The 20,548-nt window shown below is 52.4% G+C and overlaps 1 protein-coding gene across 7 annotated transcripts in view; it reads right to left on the bottom strand.

Moving 5' to 3' along the window:
* CLEC16A (C-type lectin domain containing 16A) overlaps positions 1 to 20,548 on the bottom strand; it is a 240,330-nt gene that overhangs the window by 45,095 nt on the left and 174,687 nt on the right. For 4 of the 7 annotated variants that reach the window (XM_082429630.1, XM_082429627.1, XM_082429631.1 and 1 more), the window contains exon 22: positions 145 to 306. The exons of the other annotated variants lie outside the window; for them this stretch is intronic. In XM_082429630.1, coding sequence (XP_082285756.1) covers positions 145 to 306 — 162 coding nt within the window. The remainder of the gene's footprint in view (positions 1 to 144; positions 307 to 20,548) is intronic. 7 annotated transcript variants of the gene reach the window in all.

The following is a 20,548-nucleotide window of genomic DNA, read 5'->3' as shown; positions in this document are numbered from 1 at the left end:
CAGCACGTCCCAGCGGATGCGGAACCCTGGGTGGCAGTGTCCCCAGACACGGCGGTGAGGAGCAGCCGGGGGTCAGGGCTCTCGGGTGGAGGGGTCGCAGGGTTCCCTCCAGTCCCCCCACTGCGCCGTGTCCGTGGCCAGTACCTGCGGGGCTCTGGGCGGCCGAGGGGGTGGACGACGAGCTGGCGCCTCCCGAGTCGCAGTGGCTGGTGCTCCCGCTGCCGCTGGGGCTCCCGCTGGCGGACGGCGACGGCGAGGACAGGGAGGACGAGCTCTGCTGGTTTATGCCCTGGGCCACGGCGAAGCCTGCAAGACAAGGCGGGACGTGACCCAGCGGAGGGACAGGCGGCCTGGCGCGAGGGGTGCCACCTCCCCGGGCACTGCGTGTGCGGCCCCCTGGGGCAAGCGCCCACCGCCAAGGCTGGGCCGGGGGCCTCCGCGTGAGGGTGGCGCTAAGCGACACAAAGCCGGCCCCTTCAGAGTCTGGGTCTGCTCCCCGTTATCAGCTGAGCTCGCCGGGCCTGGGACTGACCTGGACACGCTGCGAAGCTGTTTCGAGGGAAAGGGTGCAGCCGCCATAGAGCCGGGGTGCAGGGGCTTGGGGCGGGGCTGAGCCGTAAATCAGTGCTGATGCTGGCTCTGCACCGCGCCGGCTGCGCCCTTGAAGGGGACACACAGCCTCGGGGCTCAGAGGCGTCCTAGTGAAGGTCACAGAGGGACTCGGGGCATCCTCACGGCCGAACCTCGGGACCTTTGCTCACATACCCGAGTTCTTCCAGGGGCTCTTAACGCCGCACTGGGCGGGAGGGGAGACCCTGAAGACCCTCCCTGCCAGAGAATCTGCTCTGCCCTGGCGGGTCTGGTGGAGAGCTTGGTGGGAGGAAGGAAAGCTCTGGTGAAAAGCTAGCAATCACAGAGATTCACTTGGGCCTCAGAGCAACTCCAGGTTTGGAGACGGGGACCGCACATTTCTGGGGCCTGCGGCCTTCCCAGCCCGGGAAGAGCCCGGGGGAGTGGAGGAGCCCCACATGTTGGAGACCTGCAGACCTGGGCAAACCCTGCTTCACCGGCAGAAGCACTAGGCCGCGTGCCCAGTGTCGTTTCCCAGCTGCTGGTGGGCCGTGTGTCACCGGCCTCTCCCCAGCCCGCTGCAGCGGGGGTACAAGGGGAGAGCAAGGGGGGTGCAAGCAGGCCCATCCAGCCGGCTCGGCGCTTGGCGCGCGGTGGGAGCAGGCTGTCCTCTATGACGGGGGGAGGCCCTTCTGACCGAGCCGCCCCGGAGCCCCTCCTCCGGTAGGCATGTGCCTTCCCAGACCGTGACTCCTGCCCTTGGTACGGCCTGCTTTTCTAAAGGGCCGCGGCTTCTGATTTCATCCACGAAACACGGGGAAGCTCCCAAGGAACAACTCCCCGTCCGCGCTCCCAGGAGCCCGTGCAGACTGTGCTGGTTCCCCAGGAGCTCTGTGCTCCGCGCCCCACCCCGTGTCTGCACCAAGTCAGGGCAGGGATGGGGGCAAGTCCTCCTCCCACCTGAGAGTGGGGGCCCCAACCCTCCTGGACGGTCACCTCAAGCCTCGCCACCCCGAGCACACTCACCCCGGCCCCAAACCTCATGCTCTCCGCCTGTGCCGCCTGAACCTCACTCGGCCCAGAGCCCACTGACACTTCTTCCAGCAGGTTCTCCAGGCCTGACCACGCCTTTCTCAGAACTCAGGGAGGCAGTGGGGTGTCGAGCAGGGGTTGGAGAACTATGGCCCTCTGACTGTTAAATAAAGTTTTACTGGAACACAACCATGCCCTTTGCTTACATTCTGCCTGTGGATGCTTTCAAGCTACAATGGCAGCACTGAGCCAGTGCAAGAGAGGCTGCACGGCCCACAAAGCCTGAAATATTTCACTCCCTGGCCCTCGACGGAAACGGTGTGCACAGCCTGGAAGAGGATGGGGGCACTGGCTCTGGCACCAGGAAAGCCTGGGCTCCATACTGATCTGCTCGCTTACCAGCGGCGGGGTCCTGGGCAAGTCTCCCCACTTCCCTGAGCCTCCTTCCCTCCACCCACTGGTGGGCAGGCCTCAGGGCAGGCATGCAAGGGGACCCGATGCTCCGTCCCCACCTCAGGACTTAGGGGAACCCACACCCAGCCACCGTGGAGAAGCTCTTTTGTACTAATGTTTGTGTTAAGATTATTTTTGTCTAAGGATCAAAAGCTGGGTCTATTTATACCCCCAGCCAGGCCGTCCTGGGTTTCGGGCGATGTGACTGCATGCAGATGCGAGGTCTGGAGGGAGCTCGGTGGGTAAATTCCCCACACCCACCTACGGCGGAGAACAGCAGGATTACCATGCTGGAGTTCTCAGGAAAAGGCATCATGTGATATACTGTGTGTGTGGTGGCAGGGCCTCAGATTAAGCACGGCAAACATCAAGGCGAATCCAAACACCAATCAGGAAGATTCCCAGGGGGCAGGCAGCCACAGCCCCACAGAACCAGCTTAATAGCTGCTTACTTCTTAATCACTTGAAGTGGTAAACCCCCAAGTTTACAAGCTGTTTACTTGCCTTGAAAATGAATCACTCCCTAACAAATCAAAATGTCAGGATAGCTTTCCCTGAGCTGCTTATTTATCACAACCGTGAACAGAGGGGCCGGAGAGTGTGGTAAGAGAGTTGAGACTAAGCCGACCCTGTTACACTCCCAACAAACGCCCCAGCCAGAACGAAGGAATGACGTGGCAGTCACCAAGGTGGTCACCCACCCCTTCTCTTAAGATACACATCTTGGGACTTCCCTGGTGGCGCAGTGGTTAAGAATCTGCCTGCCAATGCAGGGCACATGGGTTCGATCCCTGGTCCAGGAAGACCCCACATGCCACGGAGCAACTAAGCCCGTGCGCCACAACTACTGAGCCCGCGCTCTAGAGCCTGTGAGCCACAACTACTGAGCCCGTGTGCCACAACTACTGAGCCCGTGTGCCTAGAGCCTGTGCTCCGAAACAAAGAGAAGCCACCACGACGAGAAGCCTGAGCACCGCAACGAAGAGTAGCCCCTGCTCGCTGCAACTAGAGAAAGCCCACACGCAGCAACGAAGACCCAACGCAGGCAAAAAAAAAAGACACACATCTTCTCTCTCACGCACTTTAACGCCCTGGTTATTACTGTAAGACATGTGGGGTGGAGTGCGTGGGGTAGCAGACGAGATGCTGAGACTGAGGTCAGGATACTCAAGTTCCTTCATTTGGAGAACGGATTAGGGTCAAGCCATAGGTTGACAAAAAATATGGTGCACCTTCTGTAGGTGCTAAGAGAGAGAGAAAAAAAAATCACCAACCACTGATACCACCCATTTGCGGGTCTAGCTGAGCAGAGGCAACTGAATGCATCTTTCCCTTGTCTGCTGCTACTAAAAATCCACCTCCCTTCTTTCCATGGCATGGGGACTCAGAAAGGCTCAGCGAAGTTTTTTGTTTGTTTGTTTTTTAGCTCAGTGCCCAGACTCCCCTTGCAATTTCATGGGGCTCCTCCCCAAATCGAGGTGGCAACACTTTGAGAGCCGGTTTGACATGTCAGGGGTAAGGAGGGCTCTGCAGAGAACTCAAGACAAGCACCTGGCCCCCTGCTCTTCTCCCGGGGAGGCAGTTCTCGATGAACTAGCTTTGGCGGGGGTGCCGAGGGGTTTTCTGGGCGCGAGTCAAACACACACGGGCTGCCAAGTACTTGCAAACGCACAGATGCGCCAGAGATCATGGGACAAGGGCACAGGCAAACAGGTCTCCCTGAGAGCTCCTCCAGCAGATAAAATTCTTGGCCGTCCCCGAGTATGTCTCAAGAACAGCCTGTGAGATGCGCATCAAAGGCCGTATGGGTTTTCACACCAGCCGGCTGATTCCACATCTAGAACCTGACTGATGCTGCGGAAGGTGCCGTGGGTGGGTCCACGGATGTTCAAAGCACTGGTGTGTGTGGCAGGGAGCTGGAGGCACTCGGAACATCCACCAATCAGGGAAAAGCCAAATCGAGTCTCCTACGCCGGGGTGACCAAATCCTCGGCTGCTGTTAGACATGCTGGCGTAAAAGCAGATGAAGTGCCAAGGGAAACACTCAAGACATAGTAAATAAAAAAAGGTTAGAAAGAGCACGTCCCACCTGCTCCCACTGTTGTGAAAAAATAAAAGGTAAAAAAAAAAAAAAAATCTAGGCTCTGCCTCCCTCCTTGTGTGGTGAGCAGAGCAAACAGACTGGAGGGATTGAAGCAGAAGTCACGGGAGAACCAGGTGGTTTGCTATGGTGAGTTTCAGTTTAATTTTTTCATGCTTGTCTGAATTTTCCAAGACTCCTACCACAAATAGTATCTTGAACCAGAAAAAGAATGGAGGCTGAAGGAAGGCACACGAGCCGTCTGGGAGCTGGGCAGGTTGAAGCTGCTGGGTCCCTAATACAGCCCTGGGATCTGTTCTGGCCTCCAAAGCTCTCTCCCCTGGACCCACTAAGAACCTCCCCACAGCTGGGGCCAGATGCCAAGCTCCACAGCAGGCGGGCCAACGGTGAAATGCATCCCTCGCTTTCCAGGAGCCCTGGGCTTCACAGGGTCAGGCTGGGGTCTTCCTGCTGCCCTCTGGCCCCATTCTGACAGTTATTCTGGGAAGGTGAACTCGTGAGTAACTCTCTGGCGTTTGTCAAGTACAAAAATACCACAAGAAGGTCAGCCTTCTATTTTAGGTCCACTGCTAGAGGGAGCAGTGGGCTGGGAGTCAGAGCCCCAAGTTCGAATTCAAGCTCTGCCCAACCGGGCTCGTGACCTTGGACAAGCCCCCTCTTCTCCACGAGTCTTCACGTCTTTATGCAAAACACAGTACAGTGAGTGAGGGTCTCCTGGCTTAAATGGCCAGTAGTTTTCTTTTCACCTATAAATCTGAATTTGACTTGAACCCCACAGCCTTTTTGGGACGTAGGCAAAGGAGAAGACGCTGAAAAGCGCACCCCAAATATTCATCAGGCACACCATTGTCTTTGGGTGGAAAGCCCACGAGGCTTTCCCCAGGAGAACCAGGATGCCACGGCAGGGAGCGCCCAGGGCCAGCCAGCCGCAGCCCAGAGGCTCGCAGATGTGTCTGGCTTTGCTCACATCATGTTTGTGCTTGTCTGCTTGTTTTAGGCACCGCCATTCACACACTGGAAGACTGTATACACAAGTCTGGATTTCTGGCTTCTTTAAGAAAGATCTGGCATCGCTGGGCCCCATTCACGTGTGGCAGCACCTGGAGGGCGGGGGTGAGCCAGTTCCTTCCCCTCCCCAACTTGACGCGCCTGGTGGTCGTCGGCGTTTCAGTTATTCATCTCTTGCCCTTTATCCTTGGATTCCTGGTCAGATCCACAGGACTCAGGGACGTTCCAACCCCCAGCAACGTTTTTGTCAGCTCCCTCCTCAAACCCTGCCCTCACCCCGCCCCAATCAGTGGGGGTGAGGGGAGGGCCGGTGGAGACGGGGCCGCCTGCCTCTAGCAGCTCAGGCAGGTCTCATCTCAGACTGTGTGACAAGAACCACTTGCTCTTGGCCTCAGCTGGGCTGTTCCCTTGGTCTGGAATTCCCTCCTGCCTCTTTCCTGTCTTCACAGATCCCTTCCTTATCTTTTAAGGCTCACACAGCTCAGGGCCAGCTTGGGCAAGAGTTTCTGCAGCCAGTGGGGTTAACGGTTCTTTCCCCTGTGCTCCCATAGCCTGCCCTGTCCAGCCTTGGGGCCCCGTCAACCCACGTAAGGCATACACCCAAGTAGGGCATAAGAAACATGACTGCAAAGATGCTTTGCTATTTTGTGTGCCACAACTACTGAGCCCGTGTGCCTAGAGCCTGTGCTCCGAAACAAAGAGAAGCCACCACGACGAGAAGCCTGCGCACCGCAACGAAGAGTAGCCCTGTCAAAACAACTGTCATTATTTTAACAGCTAGCACCTGGAATCCTTTGGGGTTCAGAGCGTTTTAGACAGTGTTTCTGATATTGTGAGCTGTCTCCCAATACCCATTCTCCCCTTCATCTGCAATTACAGAATCTGACAGCTAGGCACGACCCTGTGGCTAAGCTGTGGCCAATGAGATAGAAGTGAAAGTGACGTGTTTGATTTCTAGGAAGGCTTCTTAAAAGGAAGGAGTTATGCTTTCCTCCATTCTGCTTCCTGAAACATCAATGTGATGGCTGGAACTCCAGCAGCTGTCATGGCCCACGAGGATGAATCACATATTAGGGACAGCAGAGCACTGAGCAGGAAGGATCTTGGGTCCCTGATGCCTCTGTGGAGCCCCTGACTACCTTCATACAGGCTTCCTCTCACTGAGAGGGAAATAAAACTCTTTGGGGTTTTTCTCTATTATGTAGTTGAACTTAATCTTAACTGACAATTGGGAAAAAGCTTTTTTAAGGCAGGGATGTGAGCTGAGCTCTGTAGGGACAGGGACTAGCCGGCCCCCAGAGCTTCCAGTGTAGGGAAAGCTGCCCTGCACTTCCTGGGGGCAATCTGGGAGAGGTGGAGTGAGGAGAAAGAGGAGAAGGGGTAATTGAGATAGGGGCGGTGACCCCCACGACCCCCCAAATCTTTAGGAAATGCTCCTTCAACTCTTTCCTTGTGTGGTGCAAGTGGACTTTTTTTGGTGGACACAGTGAAGGAACTGTGTTTCCATCTGGGTTCACACCAGGCCACACAGAGACTACACGTGAAGGCCAAGACCTGGAAACAGCTGGGACCACGAGAGAGTAAAGGGTGGGAAGGCTTGCACGTGTGCAGGCAAGAGAACTGGGGGTCTGAGCCAAAGGTTTCCTAAACCTCCGAGGAGCAGGGAGGCCCCAGCTGACCTCTGCGGTCTGTCCAGAGCTTGTGCTGCTTTGCACACTATAACTGTATGTAACAGATATTGGTTACGTGACTGAAGTGCAACTATTTCAGGTTAAAAACTGGAAAATGTGAAAACTACCTGAGCAGGTAGGGGATTCCACAGGGACCTTTTAGAGAGCTGAAGGGGAAGGAACCCCACTGGCTTAGACTCCATCTTGGGGACCGTGACCACTGAACGTCACCTCAGCCTCGCCCCTACAGACGCTCCTACAGATCTCCCGCTTCCAGGAAGGATTTGAGGCGACTGACATTTTAAAACCCAAACCCAAATGCCATAGCTATTAAATAATGAAAATACTAAACGCTGAAAGCCACGAAAACACAAACTAAACGGTGAGAGCCCAACAATAAAGGTGGGTGGAAAGTGAAAAGTTGTACCAGAATGACTTCCAGGGAGGGGAAGCTGAGGTCACCACTTGGCGCTCGCTTCCCGGGAGCCAAGACCTCAAGGAATGTTGTCCCAAGTGACCTAGCTCTTGTGACATCCCAGCTCATGTGCAAGATTCCTGTCCCATTACACCCTCCTGAGCAAGGTCCCTGAAGGCAGCTTCTCGGAAGATCCAGCTGCCTGGCTGGAGATGGGACCTCGTTCTGGAAAGATAACAGCACATCACAGCACTTTGCAAACTTTTTTTCTCGACAGTGAAATTCTAGTTTACATGCAAGATGAAAACAGAACTGCCCTGGCTGCATGGTGCCTGATCAAGGGTGGGCTTCCCTTCCCCTGTCTTTTCTAGAACCTCTGCAGAGGCTACCTTTGAAAATCACAGACATGTCGGGGGGAACCTCAAAGCCTCGATCCTACAGGCTGCAAACTCGAGCACCAAGTTTGGACGGGTAACACTGGTGAAAGAGGAGAGGCCAGGGGTGAAAGGCAGACAGTCCCCCCACTCGCCATCTGTTTCCCCTTGTTGGACTGCGACATGGGCACTGAGAAACCGTTCTCTTCTATCAGGAAAATCAACACGATACATGGGACATTCAGCCTGTGTCAGGGAGATGACAGGGACTGGTGGAGACTGGAGAAAACTGGAAACTGCAGCTCCGCAGTCTCTCCTGACTGCTGCTACCTGAGAACGTGGCCATGGCTCCCTGTTCTTCAAGAGAAGCTGGATATCTGGATTTTGGTGGAAAACCTCCTGATCTTTTAAATGGCCGACAACTCGCTTCACCTCCCTTTTTAAAAAAAGAAGCAGGCAGCCCCAGGCAAGTCAAACCAAGCACGTCTCCTGTCCACGTGGGCCTCTGCTCCAGGCTGAGACCAGGGTCACCACAGCTGAGGCCACCCTGCCCAGCTCCTGACGTGTGTGCCTTCTGAGTCTGAAGGACATGACCCCAAGCCATTTAAGGCTCACATGGATGTGCTTCCAAGAGTCCACTTTTCCTCTTTTAGGAAAAAGATCTAAGATTTGGAGGGGAGGGCGGTCCACCCTGACAAAACCCGGGCCCTGCATTTCGATAGTCTCGGCTGGAATGAGGACCGTGGGGCGGGGGTGTGCCCCGGGTCGGCCTTTCATTAGCAAATTCGTCCCGTGGCTGTGGTTCAGGTTGTGAGGATGCAGTGTTCATATTTTTCTCACCACTCCTCAATGCTGGGAAACAGTAAAAAAATCAATCGGCCCTGTGACCTCGCGCACAAAGCCGAAGACGGCAAGCACAGCCGTGGTCTTATTTCTCCCCTCGCTGGCTCCTTCCTCGGCTCTGCCCTTTCACCTCCCAGCACAGCCTGCCTGGGCCCTGGGGCCAGAGAGGAGGTGCTGGGCTGGGACTGAGTGTGGGACTCAGCCTGAAGCCCACAGGGTCTACAGGCGACACAGAGCTTTCTCGTCCACGTTTCTGACTCGAGAGGCTGGCTCTGGAGCCCATCCCCCCCGGCAAGATGACAGCGGTGCCCAGTGATGGGGGCTGGGAGCCACGGAGTCGGGGGCCACACCAGAAAAGCCAAAGTACCCGCAACTGTTCAAAGAACATGGGGGGCGCGGAAGCAGGGTTCAGAGTCAAGCCCGACAGCGGCGCACCCACTGGGCCAGGCGAGGCCAGGTGCTCACGCAGGCCTCCTCTAAGGAATTCGCACAAAAATAAAGGAATTCACCAACATGGGTCAGGGTTCAGAATGGCAGAGACCCTGCAGCCTGGCAGGACCCTGGGGACCCCCTGCAGTCCCCTCACTCCCTGCTAGGACCCCGAAGCTTCAGTGAAGGCAGAAAACTCGGGTGCCTGCACAGGGACCCTCCTCCATCTCCCCGCAGTGGGTCACACGATTTACCGTTTCAGGACTGTGGGCACAAGACTCTGGGCTTTAGGGGCAACACACGGTCCCCACGTTGGTGACCCTCCATGACTTCTGGCCGTCTCTGTGTGTATTTCCCGTCTGGCCCAGGGGGCTGACCTGGGAAGAGGGCATTTCTACTGCCTCCCTCGGCTGAGCCTCCATCACTGACTGGCTGCACCTCAAAATGCTTAAAGACTTTTATTTCCGGTTGCTTTGTAGGGGACGACATGTCCACTATATAAAAATAGCTGGGAACTTGCAGAATCTTTTAGCCTACAGCTGTTTATCCACGGATAAACCCTCTTGGATTTTAAGGACTATACTTGAAAACCTGCAGGAATGCTCTTTCAGCATCTTGTCTTCTGTGTGCCATCTCTGTCCCAACTCTGCCCCTCAAAGTGTTTTTGCCCTCGGGTGAAGCCTGCCCGGGAGGGCTACCACCCACGGGAGAGATCTGAGGTCTAAGTGTCTAAGATCCAAGGTCTAAGTGGCCCTCTGGCTGCCGGGGGGCCGTCAGGGCCATGTGAACGTCGGCACCTCATGTGCTGGTGTCCCTGCGCTGCCTCGGACACGGGGGGCTGGCTGGCAACGTGGGGGCCACGGCTGGACTTGACCTCTGAGAATCTCGTAAAGAGTAGCATAAGCTGAAGGTTGCCAGGACTTGGGCTTTATCCCCAAGGACCAGGCCCCTGCCTTGCCCAGCCCCTGCCCTCCTCCGATGGCATTACCGTCTGTACAACAGTAAGCAGAGAGCCCCGCCAACAGTCTCTCAGCCGAGGCATTAGAAAGCCCACCAGTGGCCATCTTGGCTGCCTCTTTACGGAGGCAGGAAACAGGGCTGAAAGAGCAGTGAGAGAGAGGCGGGTTAGACAGCGATCAGGGGGCGCTTCCAGACGCAGGGCAGGGGTCACCGACCCCGGACTCCTCTGGCCCCAGGAGGAGGCCTGAACCTGGAACCACTGGCCAGGGCTGGGGTGGGTCAGCTACAGCCCTGCTTGCAAAGGACAACCTCCTGGCGTTCTCACTGGCCCAGGGACCACTGATTCTTTCCAGCAAGCCTCTCATCCCATCAGCCCTGCTCTGTGCTCTCAGGCCAGAAGGGGGTGAGGCCAGGGGGCACATGTTGCATCCTGACATGTGCGCCCTGCCTCATGTGTTCTACAAGGTGCCATGTGCAAGAGGGCCAGGGGACTAGTTTTGATCTTCTGCCTGCGCAGTCCACACATACTTAACACACTCCCAAAGCATCCTGCACACCCGTGGTCCTGGTTCTGTGTGTGTGTCTGCAGGACCGGGGCTCTGCAGAGTGGGGTGGCTCACGCCTGCAGCGGGGCCACATCATGGTCTCCGACCGTGTGCCTTAACAGATTGGGGTTAGGCCAGACGGACAGACGATGACGTTCGATGACACATCATCTGCAGTGAGACCTGGAGACGCCATCTAGAACTCCATGGGGCAGATAGGATCAGGCGGTGTGAGGAGCCACACAGAGACCGTGACGGCTATCAGCCCCGAACAAGCTTCACAAGCCACAACTGAGGTCGCCGAGTGGACGGGACTGTCACCTTCTGTCCTGGCAGAGCTGTGGGACACAGGCCACCAGGCAGTGGACACACAGCTCTGTCATCTACATGGGAGGAGCCTTGAGAGCAGATACTTGGTTCTGGGCCTGGAGTTCCCACTCCGCGCACAGGGTACGGGCGCGAAGAGAGCGCCGGGAGTCCGGCCACCCCGCGTGGGCACGTGGCCACGAGGGAACCACTTACCCCACAAGCCTGTGGCTCTCACACGTAAAGCGGGGGTGACAACGGCCCACCTCACAGGGCCCACGAGGACGGAACAAGTTGCTCTGGTCTAAGCGTTCAGTCAGTGTGAGCTGTTCTGACGACTTGGCTGGCATTTATGGTACCTGGAGTTTGGGCCCAATGAGGCAATAACTGGGGAGTTTCATTTCTATGAGGGTCTCTACCCCTGGGGTATGTGACAGAAGAAACAGCTCAGCTCGCTAGAGCAAACAACACAACACAGAGCAGAATCGTTCCTCGTGGTAGCTGTTAGGAATGAAGGTTTTAGGAGTTCACAGAGACAGGGCTTTTCTTTCTTTCTTTCTTTCCTTCCTTTCTTTTCTTTCCTTCTTTTCTTTCTTTTATTTTTGGCTGCGTTGGGTCTTTATTGCTGCGCACAGGCTTTCTCTAAGTTGGGGCGAGCGGGGGCTACTCTTCATTGCGGTGCGCGGGCTTCTCACTGCGGTGGCTTCTCTTGTTGCGGAGCACGGGCTCTAGGCGCGCGGGCTTCAGTAGTTGTGGCTCATGGGCTCTAGAGCTCAGGCTCAGTAGTTGTGGCGCACGGGCTTAGTTGCTCTGCAGCATGTGGGATCTTCCCGGGCCGGGGCTCGAACCCATGTCTCCTGCATTGGCAGGCGGATTCTCAACCACTGCGCCACCAGGGACGTCCCGAGACAGGACTTTTCTAAAGGAACTTTGAATATCTGAGTTTATGGGATTTATATGAAAATGGTATATGAAAAATGGGGTTCTTGTTACTTTCACCTAGATTCTTTTTTTTTTTTTTAATTTTTTTATTTATTTATTTATTTTTAATTTATGGCTATGTTGGGTCTTCGTTTCTGTGCGAGGGCTTTCACTAGTTGTGGCAAGTGGGGGTCACTCTTCATCGCTGTGCACGGGCCTCTCACTATCGCGGCCTCTCTTGTTGCGGAGCACAGGCTCCAGACACGCAGGCTCAGTAATTGTGGCTCACGGGCCCAGCCGCTCCGCGGCATGTGGGATCCTCCCAGACCAGGGCTCGAACCCGTGTTCCCTGCATTAGCAGGCAGATTCTCAACCACTGCGCCACCAGGGAAGCCCTCACCTAGATTCTTAAAATCTCATCTGTTATGTTTGGGTTCAAGACACAAAAGACTGTGTTCTGTTTGTTAGTATTTCTTCACTGGAGAGTTGAGTGCGTTGTGGAACCGTATGAAATTGCCCCTATTTCAACCAACATGACCAAAAAAATCAGAAATTTCCTATGGTTCAACCTAATATGAATTCGTCCCTCTTAAAGACCTCCACTGGAGCGATTCCTGGAGGAAGGGGAGGGGAACACAGTCGGCTGGGTACTGTGTAGTCAAACAAGTGGCTTTCCCTAGCTCTCCCTTCTCAGTTGCCATTACAGCTGTGTGTGTGTGCGTGCGTGTGTGTGTGTGTGTGTGTGTCTGTGCTCACATGTGTGTGGCCCTTTCTCCAGCTCAGATTCATCTTTTCATTTCCAAAAGGCAGCGGCTTTAACAAAATGTTCGGCAATGATGTTGGGACTTAAGGAGAGGTGTGTGTCTTCTTGATGGAAGATGCCTGAAAAGGGGGCTTACAGGGGCTTGGAGAGGCTTCTCAGGTGGGCTCTGGTTTTCCCTTTGTGCTTCCCCTTTGTGCTTCCTTGCAAATGCTAAGCTAATGCGTTCATTACAATCATCCTGGCTGTTCTTCATTTGTAGTTTTGACTTATTTTTTTTTAGTATTATTAATATTTCATCATAAAAGTATTGATTTCCTTTAACCAAGAGACTTTAAAGTTTGCTGCATCCTTAAGCATGATTTTATTATGTCTTGGGGCCAAATGTTTTTTGCCTCCCCCCAAAGGAATGCTTTTCCTTTTATGTAATGTGTGTCAAGCAGAAAAAAGGAATTGATTCACAGAATTCTGCATCATAGGCAACTTTTAAGGAACGTATCCAGAAGGGGGTACTTGGACAGACATCTCCTCCTAAACATGACCACAGTGTCTCACTGTTAAGCCAGAAATAAGAACCAAAGCACAAAATTTACGTTAAAATACAAGACAGCTCCAAGAGAAGCTACTATGGGAAAATTAAAGACAACTCGAGACATGACCCCAAAGCTTAAAAACTCCTTTTGAGCACCTGAAGAGTCATAAAACCCTCAGTCTCCACACTGTCATCTCTCTTCCCACCCTTCAGAAAGCCAGCAGAAAACAGGCAGAAATACTGCCGGTTTGGGGTTGCCTAGAAAAGGCTCCGTTTCCCTCTCTCTCTAAATCACCAGCATCAGATGCCAGTTGTAGAGTTAGGGAAAGGATGCTCGGCTTTACAGACCCGTCCAGGAAGTGCGCAGAGGGCAGTGACTGGCAAACCAAATGAGGCGCTCCGCAATGTTTAAATATTGAGCATCCTTTCTCCTTCTTCCACATTTATTATTAACTTGGACCCACATCACCGTGTACATTGACTTCATTTCTTCTCAAGAATCTGAGACACAATGGACAATGAGTGGGGGGTGGAGCTGAGATTTGGGTTTCTTTCTTTCATATCCTCCCTGGATATCCTTTACGGTCAGCCCCACTTCTTTAGAGCCACGAATTCCTGGAAACGTCTCAGCCTCTCAGTGACCCCTGGCGCCCGAATGCAGATGATTCGTGCCCCAAATATTGACAGACTGGACTCTCTTCCCCTTCCAAACAAGGGAGCAGGGTCAGAGTGAGGCTGCATGAAAGATGCTGTTGCCACCGGGCGAGCGAGCTCGCGGAAACGTCATTCAGACAGGTGCTCTATCGCTTGGGACGAACCGCGGTTCCCTCGGCTTGGCCCAGGTAGAAGCGATGCCTGCGATGCCACGTGAATGTCAGAGGTGTCCAGTTTAAAAAAAACAAAGCCTGTCTACAGCCACCAGAAGTCCTTTGCTCAGTGACGGGACAACCGGGACGGGGGCTGGCGGTGGCCCTGCTCTGACACACGAGGCACATCGGATGTCAGCAGCCTGGCCAGCGGCAAAGCAAACTCGGAGCCTGGGCCGTGCGTCACTCCTTGCGAGGATGAACATTTGGGATTGGAAACAGAAACCTCAAATCTTGCCAGAAAGCAAAGCAGCACCTTTTCTTGGGAACGAGCGAGGGGGTTTGGGGGTGGACCATCCATCATGCCCCCGCAGAAACCAGCCGCCTTCCTGTCAAAAGAAGATCCTCTGGATCTGCCAGTAGGAATAAGCCGGCTACAAGTGTTCCTTTTTCCTGGGCTTTTATCTGTTCAAGAGAAATTGTCCCAAATGACCGGCCTGCAGCTTCCACTTTCTTTTAAAAGGCAGTACTACATTTGAGATCGATGTTTTCCCCTGAAACGCCGGCTAAATTTATCCTTCCCTGCATCCTGCTCTCTGGTCTCTGCACTCAGCTGGCCCTCGCCTTGCTGAGTGAAGCATCTGTCTTCGGACTCCCAGTCCTCGCTGGTGCTACTCAAGCACCCGGCCCTGTCCTGCTGTTCATCACGCATACAACCTCCCTGCCCCCAATTTCCTCCAAGAGTCCTCTGCTGCCTCATTCCCTCAAGTCCCTGTGTATTAAACTCCAACTATCCGAGGCCTTCACCCGGCTCCAGCTCTCAAAAATCTACCCGGAAAAGCCTTCAGGTTGGCTGGCTTCGAACGGCTCAAGAGCACCCCCTCCCCGGCCAGCCCCGCACCCCAAAGTGGCTGAGTGCTTGTTATCTGATTGCTGTTAGAGGGAGTGAGGTGATGTAGACCGCTGAGGGCCTTACGGACTGAACTGACCAGAGAACTTACTTCTCTCCCCTGGTCTCTCTTGGCAAGCTGCCCTGTGAGTGAAATTTCACTGACTGATTTCATGCCTGATGCCCAGAGAGCCCAGTATTTCTGAAATCTTTATTTGTATACGTGGCTGCAAGAGAATGTGCCCTAAACAGACATTTGGAGCTATGGTTTCCATTTTGCTGTTAACCTGTGGACTCTCTTTTTGGCAGTAATAAGAAATAAAATAAAATAAAATCCTTGCTAGAAAGGATGCACGGGCCCATGCTGGCAGCATGTGCACACATGCTGTGGAGAGGATTTTGCCTTGAAGTGCTGAGCAGGCTGGCAGCTCTGGAGAGCCCGGGGGATGAACATACGGGGTCCAGGTGTGGCCAGATGGGCATCCCCCTCTCTGCTTTCTGGAGAGCAACCTGGCAAGGGGCTATCAAGAGTCTTAAACATGGGCATTCTCACTGATCCTAAGGAATGCTTTCTAAAGAAATCACTGGAAACCCGGACAAAGATTTCTGTGTAAGGAGGTTCATCACAGGGTGGTTCATGACGCAATAGAAACAACCTAAGTAGCCAATATACGGGGCCTGGCTAAGTAAATATCTGCTAAACTCCAGACTGCTCAGGTGGAATTATGTCTCCTCCAAATTCTTATGTTGATGTCCTAACCCCAACTACCTCAGAATGTGACTTTATTTGGAAAGAAGGTCATTCCACAGATGTAATTAGTTGAGATTAGGGTGGGCCCTAATCCAATGTGAGTGGTGTTCTACTAAAATGGGGGACATTTGGACAGAGGCACGTGCAGGGAGAACACCACGTGAAGGTGAAAGCAGAGATCGGGCTGATGTGTGTACCAGCCAAGGAACAACAAGATCGCCAGCAAACCACCAGAAGCCAGAAGAGAGGCCCGATTCCTCCTCATCGCCGTCAAAAGGAACCAACCCTGCTGATACTTTGATCTCAGACTTCCACCCTTCAGAGCTGTGAGACAATACATTTCTGTTGTTTTAAGCCACCCAGTTTGTGGTAATGTGTTATAGCAGCTGTAAGAAATGAATACTCAGAGCCAGACTATATGTAGCCATGAAAAGTGAAGTATTAGGAAGAGATACTTGACAGCACAGGGAAATGCTTCTGGCATGATAGCAATGTTGTTAAAAACAAAACCCCTACACAACAAGGAGTTACTGTAGAGCACAGGGAACTACATTCAATCTCTCATAATAACCTATCATGGAAAAGAATCTGAAGCTGTATGCCTGAAACTAACACAATATTATAAATTAACTATAGTTAAATTTAAAAAAAGGAACCCTCTGTTGTATAGGGAATAGCAGGTGTGTGGGGATAGGGAGAAGGGAAAAACAAACAAACAAAACAAAAAACACCCCATGACCCAGCAGCTCTGATCTTAGGCTGCACATGCGTCCAAGGATGCCCACAGCAACACTGTCCGGAGTGGCGAAAACCAGGAAACACCTAAAATGCCCAGCCAAAGGAATACGTGGATCCACACTATGGAATATTACACAACCCTGAAAAGGAATGAGTGAAATCTATACACATTGACACAGAAAGATCTGTGATTCACAGTGGTGTCTGAAAAGCAAGCTGCAGAAGGGTATGCAGAACGATGATTCTGTTTAGGTTAAAAAAAAAAAAAAGCATCCCAAATCATAAGACAACCACAGATCCATAAGCCCTTATCCTAAACCTTTGAGGCTGGATATGTTCTAGACTTTAGACCCTCAGCTGGGTCTTAGGCAGCTAAAAACCAAACCTATTAAATTTCTGCAGGAAAAAACCAAGTCTATTCACAATAAATGGTATCTGCAAGTCTCTCTTTTTTTTTTTTAATATTTATTTATTTTTCAGCTGCTTCGGGTCTTAGTTGCGGCACGGGGGATCTTTCATTGCGGCACTCGGGCTTCTCTCTAGCCATGGTTCGCAGGCTTAGTTGCCCCACAGCATGTGGGATCTTAGTTCCCTAACCAGGGATCGAACCGGTGTCCCCTGCATTGCAAGACTGATTCTTAACTACTGGACTACCAGGGAAGTCCCTGCAAGTCTTATAAATAGCCTATAAATAGTTCAGGGCAGGTTTTGCCACCAAGTGAGTTATAAAAACTCTATTGGTGCTCAGTGCTGTGTGGATTTCAGAACTGCCGAGAAGGGCTGAGGCCCTGCGCTGCCCACTGGCTATGGGTACACATATGGATGCAACTGCACAGAAAAGGTTCTGGAAGGAGATGAGCCAAACCGTGGATGTCCGGGGAGTGGGGGGAATGGGGAGGAGTAGTCAAAGGGGACTTAGGTCCCGTTTGTAACATTTTATTTTATTTTTTAAATAAAGAGTCAACTCATGCATTTCTTGGGTAACTAAAAATTAGGGAAAAAAGAGAAAGAGAATAAAAAACAGAGAAAACACAGATAAGAAGTAAACTGAAATATTAGTGATGGTTTTTTCTGGGGTGGAGGGACCATGGTGATTTCTTCTTCTTGTAGCCTTACAGTTTCCATTGACAATTTTCTACATGCATGCGTTAATGCCACAAATGCATACAAGGGGCCTGCAGCAACAGCGGACACATGACTGGTTCCATCCATTCCTGTCATTGCCAGCTCATCCCCAGGGCCCTGGTGACCTTACGGGGCTGAGTCCCACTCTCCCTGACTCACTGCCACCACCACCCCCTTTCGCTCGTGCTCCGCTTGGCCGCCACACCTCCATCGCCATGAAATACGGCCCCTTCCCGGGGCGCTGCTCACACACTTGCCACTTTGATTCATCAGCTCTCTTACTCTCTCTGTCCTTTATTTTTCTTTGGCCTTTGACTGCTTTTTGGGAGTTTATCATATTGAACTTTTATCCCTTTCCAGGAAACCCTATTCTTTTTTTCTTCCCTTTCACAATTAATAAATAATCGTAAGAGCACTTCTTTGGACAGAAGCACATCCTGCCTCCTAAACAGAACTGCTGGAGCGTCTCTTTTGGGGCCCCTCCGGGCCTGTGAAGGGCACATCACCTGTCACTAGAAGGAGAGCATTTTGGTCCATCACTGCCATGCGTGGGGGGCGGGTGCCAACAGTGTTTTCAGTATCTGAGCTGCGCTCCATCCTACAAGACCGCTGTGCTTTCACAGCTATCCTCAGAGAAGGGACGGGAGGATGGAGTACCGGGCTGGGCGGTCTAAGTGCCAGGGTATGGACAGGGAAACAGAGGTAAGGCATCTGAGTGCGAGTGTGGGCTTTGGAAACAGACATGTTCAAGTCCCAGCCCTGGGATGCTGACCTCCTGTGGAGCCTTGAGCCTTGGATTCCCTGAGTACAATATGGAGGAAAATAATCCCTACCTCATGCATTGTTGTGAGGATTAAATGAGAAGAATACATACAACCATGCTTGGCATAGGGGTTGATATATAGTAACTGCTCAGTTAACAGGAGCTGGCATTATTAAGTCACAGCACTAGGCATGGCTCTGAGCCAGGGCTCCAGACCCCCTCGCCAGTTTCAACCACACAAAAAAGAGGAGCACAACTAGCCCTAAGCATCTCCAAGAAATAACGTGGGACACTTAGGATCAAATTTTAGAAGTCACTGGAGTGAGCTGAAGAGTGGCTGACATGTCATCTACCAACACCAGGAAGTGACCTGCAGTGACCAGCAGGTAGCATTCACCTGTTTTCTGTCTCGGATCCACAACGCAAATGAACCCTTGCTACTTCAGAGGTTTTCAACAAATGCTTGCAGCAGTGATTCTAATACCTACTTTCTTTCCCAGAAGTCATGATTCTGAGGTCAGACCACAATCAACAGAGATTTCTGGAAAGGTATGAAATGCAAACTTATCTCATAATTTACAGGAAAGGGAACAGGAGTCTATTTTACCAGCAAGAACAGAGTCATTTCTTCAAAGTCAAAAAGAAATGGAAAAAAGGCAAATTTTAGGGAAGAGGAAGGGTGCCAGGTGAGACTGGATTGCATGAAGGTTTCCAAATTATTCCAGAATGTTTTGTGGGTTCCAATTTCTTTTTTCACAGTTGGATTGCTTTAAGGAAAATGTTGCATAAATCGGACTGTTTTATAATTAAATGGGACACAAATGAGATAATCTGGTCGTCAGAAAAAGATGACAGCTTTGTGACGGTCCTACTAGTTTAGAACTGGTTTTAAAAATACAACACCTTTATTGAGGTATAACTCACATAACTGTATAATCTATACATTTAAAGGTATAATCCAATGGTTTTTAGTCCATTCAGAGTTATGCAGCCATGACTACAATCAATTTTAGAACATTTTCATCCCCTGTGTAACTAGCTGTGAATTAACTTGGGGGTTACAAACACATGTATCCCCGACTATGCTGAATGAGCCCATCATCTGGCCTTTTCAAGAAACTCCCACTCCAGATTCTGCCATCTGTTCTGTGAGTAGTATAAAACATTTCATTCTTCATGTCAGGCCCGGCGCCAAGAACTATCCCTTCCAACAGAATTCATCAGAAAAATGTCCTAGGTCCAGTTTCTCCTTCCTCTTCACTAACGAGGGGAGAAGAGCTGGGCTGTTGCTGGGGGCCTGGGGCTAAACACCTTCCTGGGAAGCAGGACCGAGGTCTCGCGCCCCACTTATGTGGCCAGGGTGGAAACTGATCACAAAGGGGAACTGTGTGTCCAGCCAAACTGGCAGCAGGTGTCACATGGACAGTAATGTTTTTATTCCTTGAGGATCTGGGCAGCCTGTGCGCCCAGGCATCAATGGCTCTCCCATCTGTGTGGGCTTCTGTCTGGGACGCATTCCTGCCCTCAGGAACCCTGTCCAGGTCAGATCTCTCTGTTGCACACTGTCCCAGCTCTTGGCCGGTCCCTTCAGGGCCCCAATCACGGTCAGCATTTCTGGACTATCTATGACATCCACAGGGCCTGGGAGCTCCAAAGGGACAGCTCTGTTTTGCTCACCCCTGAGTCCACAGCGAACAATGTCTAGCATGTAAAGGTGTACTGAAGACTTGTTGGCTCCATCCATCCATCCATCCATCCATCGATCCATTGATCCACGCATCCATCCATCAATCCATGCATCCATCCATGTATCCATCCATCCACCCAATGCTTTCTAAGCAACACCTATATGCCTCTCGGTACATCTCTAGGAGCTGAGCATTTAGCAGTAAACAAAACAGTGTCTGCCGTCTTGGAGCTTACAGTTCAATAATGGGATGGGACGGGATTGTGGGGGGGTGGTGGTGGGCAGACAATGAAGAAACAGAAACTGTTGGGAGGGAATGAGTGCGACGAAGAGAGTTAAGCAGGGCAGGGGGCGTCTGGAGGGCTGGGAGTGGGGCACAGGATGGTCAGGGAAGACCCCTCGGAGATAGCGAGGTCTGAGGAATGAGACAGAGGACAGAGCCGGGCAGGTACCTGGGACGACAGTGTTCTAAGCAGAGGCCAACCCAGTGCAGGTGCTGCAAGGCAGAGGCATGTGGCACAGCGGAGGCTCAGCTGAGGCCCCTGTGGCTGCCGTGGAACGGCCAGGGGACAGTGGGAAGAGGCAAGGTCAGTCTTAGGAGCAGCAGAGGGAGCAGACTGTGTGGGACCTCGGGAGCCACTGTGAGGAATTTGGCTTTCGTCCTGAGTAAAATGGGAGACGGTGACGGATTTAAGCAGAAGACACACATGACCTGACTTACACCTGAAAAGGATCTCTCTAGCTACGGTGCTGAGAATACCAAATTGGCCATGGAGAGAAGCAGCACGACGGATTTTGAAGGCCAAGGTCAGGAGGCAGCAAACAACCTCCGGAAGGCCAAATCCCCAAATCAGGCAATGGGCCTGGTTT

This window comes from Balaenoptera physalus (genome assembly GCF_965194825.1).
Source record: "Balaenoptera physalus genome assembly, chromosome: 16".
Taxonomy (NCBI): Eukaryota; Metazoa; Chordata; class Mammalia; order Artiodactyla; family Balaenopteridae; genus Balaenoptera; species Balaenoptera physalus.
This window is presented reverse-complemented; position numbering and strand designations above follow the sequence as displayed.